General features: G+C 35.3%; 1 protein-coding gene across 1 annotated transcript; it reads left to right on the top strand.

The window, feature by feature from the left end:
- Nucleotides 1–588: 588 nt before the first annotated feature.
- LOC108170028 (uncharacterized) lies at nucleotides 589–3,147 on the top strand. Its single transcript, XM_070811730.1, has one exon. The coding sequence runs from the start codon at nucleotides 589–591 to the stop codon at nucleotides 3,145–3,147; it is 2,559 nt and encodes an 852-aa protein (XP_070667831.1).
- Nucleotides 3,148–4,374: the final 1,227 nt, after the last annotated feature.

The raw sequence follows: 4,374 nt of genomic DNA, 5'->3' as shown, positions 1-4,374 counted from the left end.
AAAAAAAAAAAAACATAACAAGACATAACAGGACCAGTGGTCCCAATCAAACCCTAATCCCTAATATATTCTAACCTTTCCCGATTCCCCACCCACCCACCTCCCTTTTGTTCCCTACATCCCTCACTTTCCTTCCCTGCCCATCATTTTTCTTTCTTTGAATTATTAGTGTTGTGCTTTGGTTTGCTCTGCCTCTGCCGTTCAACTTCTTTGCTAGAAGCTTTAATGGTTGCTCCAAACTCTCAAGCATGGAGACAAAATTAGTTTTGAGATAAATTTTTAAATTTTTAATTCTCAATTTATAATTTAATATAAAATTTTGCAATGCAAGTGATATAGAATTATATAATAAATTGATAATTGATGTATAGAATTATTGTTGTTGATGAATGATGAATTGAATTCTTGACTAATTGATTATTGAATTATTTGATTTCATTTCAAACCCAATTTTAGGTTCAATTTTTATAATATGTTTGACTATGTGTTAGTGTTTTTATAATATATAATGTGTTGGAATGATAATTTTGATAGGAAAATTTTGTTATATCATGTGTAGGTAATTTTTGCAAACAAATTATTGAAGCCATGTCTTTTAGGAAACAACTCTCTGGTAATATGAAAAGAAAAAAAAAGGCAAAGGATAACGAAATTGCCGAAAGTTTAAGAGGATCTCTTAATAAATTTTTCTCTACAAAGAATGAGTCAGTTGAAAATTTGAGAGAAAATAATGTTGGTGAAGAGCCACAAAATGTTATTGGGGAGTCTCATGATCATGAAAATGGTAGTGATTTAGAAGAAAATGTTGGTGATGAGTCTCAAGATCATGAAAATGGTGGTGATGTGGATTTAAATGTTGATGATGATCATATTGGTGTAGAGGAAAATATTGAATCTTCTGAACCTATTTTCCATATAAACATTTATGATCCAAGAGTTTGGGATGGTCTTAATGCAGAAATGAGAGACTTGCTTGTAGAAAATGGGCCAATTCGAGAAACTAATCTCACTTATCCTAAGGACAAACTCTCTAGAAAATTTTCCTCACACTACTATGATCGAAAATTACCAACGGGTGAAATTTATGATAGGAAATGGCTCGTGTACTCAAAAGAGTTGGATAAAGTCTTTTGCTTTTGTTGTAAATTGTTTAAAACAATTGCCTCAAAAAGTGAGTTAGCAAAAGATGGAATTAGTGATTGGAGACATCTTGGTGTGAAACTTGACCAACATGAAAAGAGTAAAGAACATCTTACTAATTTGAGAACTTGGGTTGAGTTGAAAAGTAGATTGACAACAAATCAGACAATTGATAAAGAATTTCAAATGCGAATCAAGAAAGAGACAAATCATTGGAAACAAGTGATGCTTAGAATTATTGCTGTTGTGAAATGTCTTGCTATACGTAATTTAGCATTTCGTGGAACAAATGAAAGACCTTATGAAGACTCTAATGGAAACTTCTTAGGTTTACTTGAAATGATTGCGGAGTTTGATCCAATAATGCAAAAGCATTTTCGACTCATTGAGAATAAAGAGATTCATCACCACTATTTGAGCCATAAAATTCAAAATGAGTTGATAGCTACTTTAGCTTCAAAAGTCAAAACCGCAATCATTAAAAAGGTTAAAGAAGCCAAATTTTTTTCTGTCATTCTTGATTGTACTCCTGATGCAAGTCATGTGGAACAAATGACTTTAATTTTGAGATGTGTTGACTTGTCAAGTAGGTCAATAAATATAAGGGAGTATTTCATGGAGTTTTTAAGTGTGGAAGATACATCAGGACAAGGACTTTTTAATGAGTTGCAAGATGTCCTAAAGTCTCTTGATCTTGATATTGATAATGTGAGGGGACAAGGTTATGATAATGGATCTAACATGAGAGGGAAACACCAAGGTGTCCAAAAAAGATTGCTAGACATAAATCCCAGAGCATTTTACATGCCATGTGGTTCTCATTGTCTTAATTTAATAGTTTGTGATATGGCAAGTTCATGTCTTAAAGCAAAATCTTTTTTTGGAGCATGTCAATGCATATATACGGTGTTTTCCAACTCTACAAAGCATTGGAATATTTTGCTTGAACATATTGATGGTTTAACTTTGAAGTCATTGTCAACTACTCGATGGGAAAGTCACATTGAAAGTGTTAAAGCAATTAAATCCCAAGTAGCCCAAGTTAGAAATGCTTTGTTTACGTTGGTGGAAATTACTGAGAATCCCCAATTGAGTAGGGATGCAGAATGTTTAGCATCAGGAGAACTTTCCAGTTTTGATTTTGTATTAAGTTTGGTTATTTGGTATGACATTTTGTTGAAGATTAACATGGTGAGCAAAAAATTACAATCTGAAGACATGCGTCTTGATGTTGCTGTAAAGGCTTTGGAAGCACTTGTTACCTTTTTTGAAAACTACAGAGAAACTGGTTTTGCTTCTGCCATGCGTGATGCTAAAGAAATTGCACTTGAATCGGAAATTGACCCTGTTTTTCAAACTAAACGTCATAGACCTAGAAAAATACATCATGATGAAGTTGATGGTAATGAGAGGGAACAACAGTCTGCTGAAGAATCATTTAGAACAGATTATTTTCTTGTTATAGTGGATATTGCTCTTTCTCAACTGAAACACAGGTTTGAACAGTTAAAGGCTTTTGAATATATTTTTGGCTTCTTGTTTGATGCACCGAAGTTGATTTCATTGGATGATCAACAACTAAAAGAAAATTGTATGAATCTTGAAGCACATTTGAAACATGGAAATACCATGGATGTAGATGGAGCCGACTTATGTTCCGAGTTACAGGTGTTGCAAATGATGTTACCTGAAGGAGCATTTTTCTCTAATAACCCTTGGACATCCATGGAAATAGCAAACTTTGTAAAAGAAACTGACATGTGTCCTAATGTCTTGATTGCTTATCGTGTACTGTTGACTGTACCTGTGACCGTGGCATCTGCAGAAAGAAGTTTTTCAAAATTGAAATTATTAAAATCTTACTTGCGGACCACTATGACTCAAGATAGGCTAAATGGATTAGCAATCTTATGCATTGAAAAGGATGAGATTGAAGACTTGGAGTATGATGATATAATTGATGATTTTGCTTCAAAAAATGCCAGAAGACAATTTCTTAAAGGTTGAAATTTCAAGGAGTTTTGCTAGGAATGGTTGTATATGATTGTATTTTTGATTGTCGGGGTTTAGGTATTATGTCCCCCCCGTTGTATATTTTCTCAAGTAATATAATTTGGGCGTGAGGGCCTAGCCCCCCAGCTTTGACTGGGTTCCAGCCCTCGTTAAATAATTTTTTTAAACATATGTTTCCGTATTAAAAAAGGCCACATTTTGAGCTTTCGCACTGGGCACCCAAAAACACAGGACCGGCCCTGCCCAGCAATGCAAGGAAAACGAAGACAACACCCTAACCGAATTCCAATCACGCAAGAACCCATCTCATAATCTTTTGTTCATCTATGATCCATCACTATACTCTTAAGTTATGCCAAGTTTGGGTGACATAGTGAGCTTTTTGCATGCACCACGTCAAGCACAACAATGAATTCATGCTTAATCAAGCAAGCATGCTACAACCATAACTACTTGAAGATCTACACCAAGCTAAATTTTGCCAGCGCCGGAAAAGGAGAATTTGAGGTTTCGTCTTTAACTGTCGGAAGAGCTCTAGAAGCTTCCTTAGGTGACTAAAACTTCATTCAGCAGTACATGAAGCTTCCCGCATGAACTAAAACATCATTCAGCAATGTTGGAAGCTTTCCCCATGAACTAAAACTTCGTTCAGCAATGCAAGAAGCTTTCCCAAACAACTAAAATTTTGTTCCGCAGTGTTGGAAGCTTCCCCAAGGAACTAAAACTTCATTCAGCAGTGCATGAAGCTTCCCATAGTAAATTAAACTTCATCCACTAGTGCCACAAGCTTTCTCCAGCAACTACAAGTCTCTTCCATCAAAGCCAAATTCAATTCCATTCACATGCTCAAGATTCAATGCCATAAAAAACAAAGAATTTCAAGTGAAAACATCAAGCACAAGACAATTATCATGCAAAATCAAGCTTTGGAAGCTAGCAACGACTTGAACCATTCCTGATAAAATGCACTTGGGAGCTAGATATCTAATGCCTTATAGTCATTGCCAACTTAAAATCCTCATGCATGGCCCAATGACTTGTCTGAAATTGAGGCAGGCAACAGGACATTTACACTTGAGCTTCCGTGAGGCACCCGCAAAGGAAAATCGTTAAGCATGCAAACTAAAGGAAAGTAGAGAAGAAGAAAATCACAATGGAAGGGATATGGAGAATTCACGCTGGAAAGCAACCTAACTCATGCATGCATATATACGATGATAA

This window comes from Malus domestica, chromosome 14 (genome assembly GCF_042453785.1).
Source record: "Malus domestica chromosome 14, GDT2T_hap1".
NCBI classification, from domain to species: Eukaryota; Viridiplantae; Streptophyta; class Magnoliopsida; order Rosales; family Rosaceae; genus Malus; species Malus domestica.
Note: the sequence above shows the minus strand (reverse complement) of the source record. Positions and strands in the feature narration are given on the sequence as shown.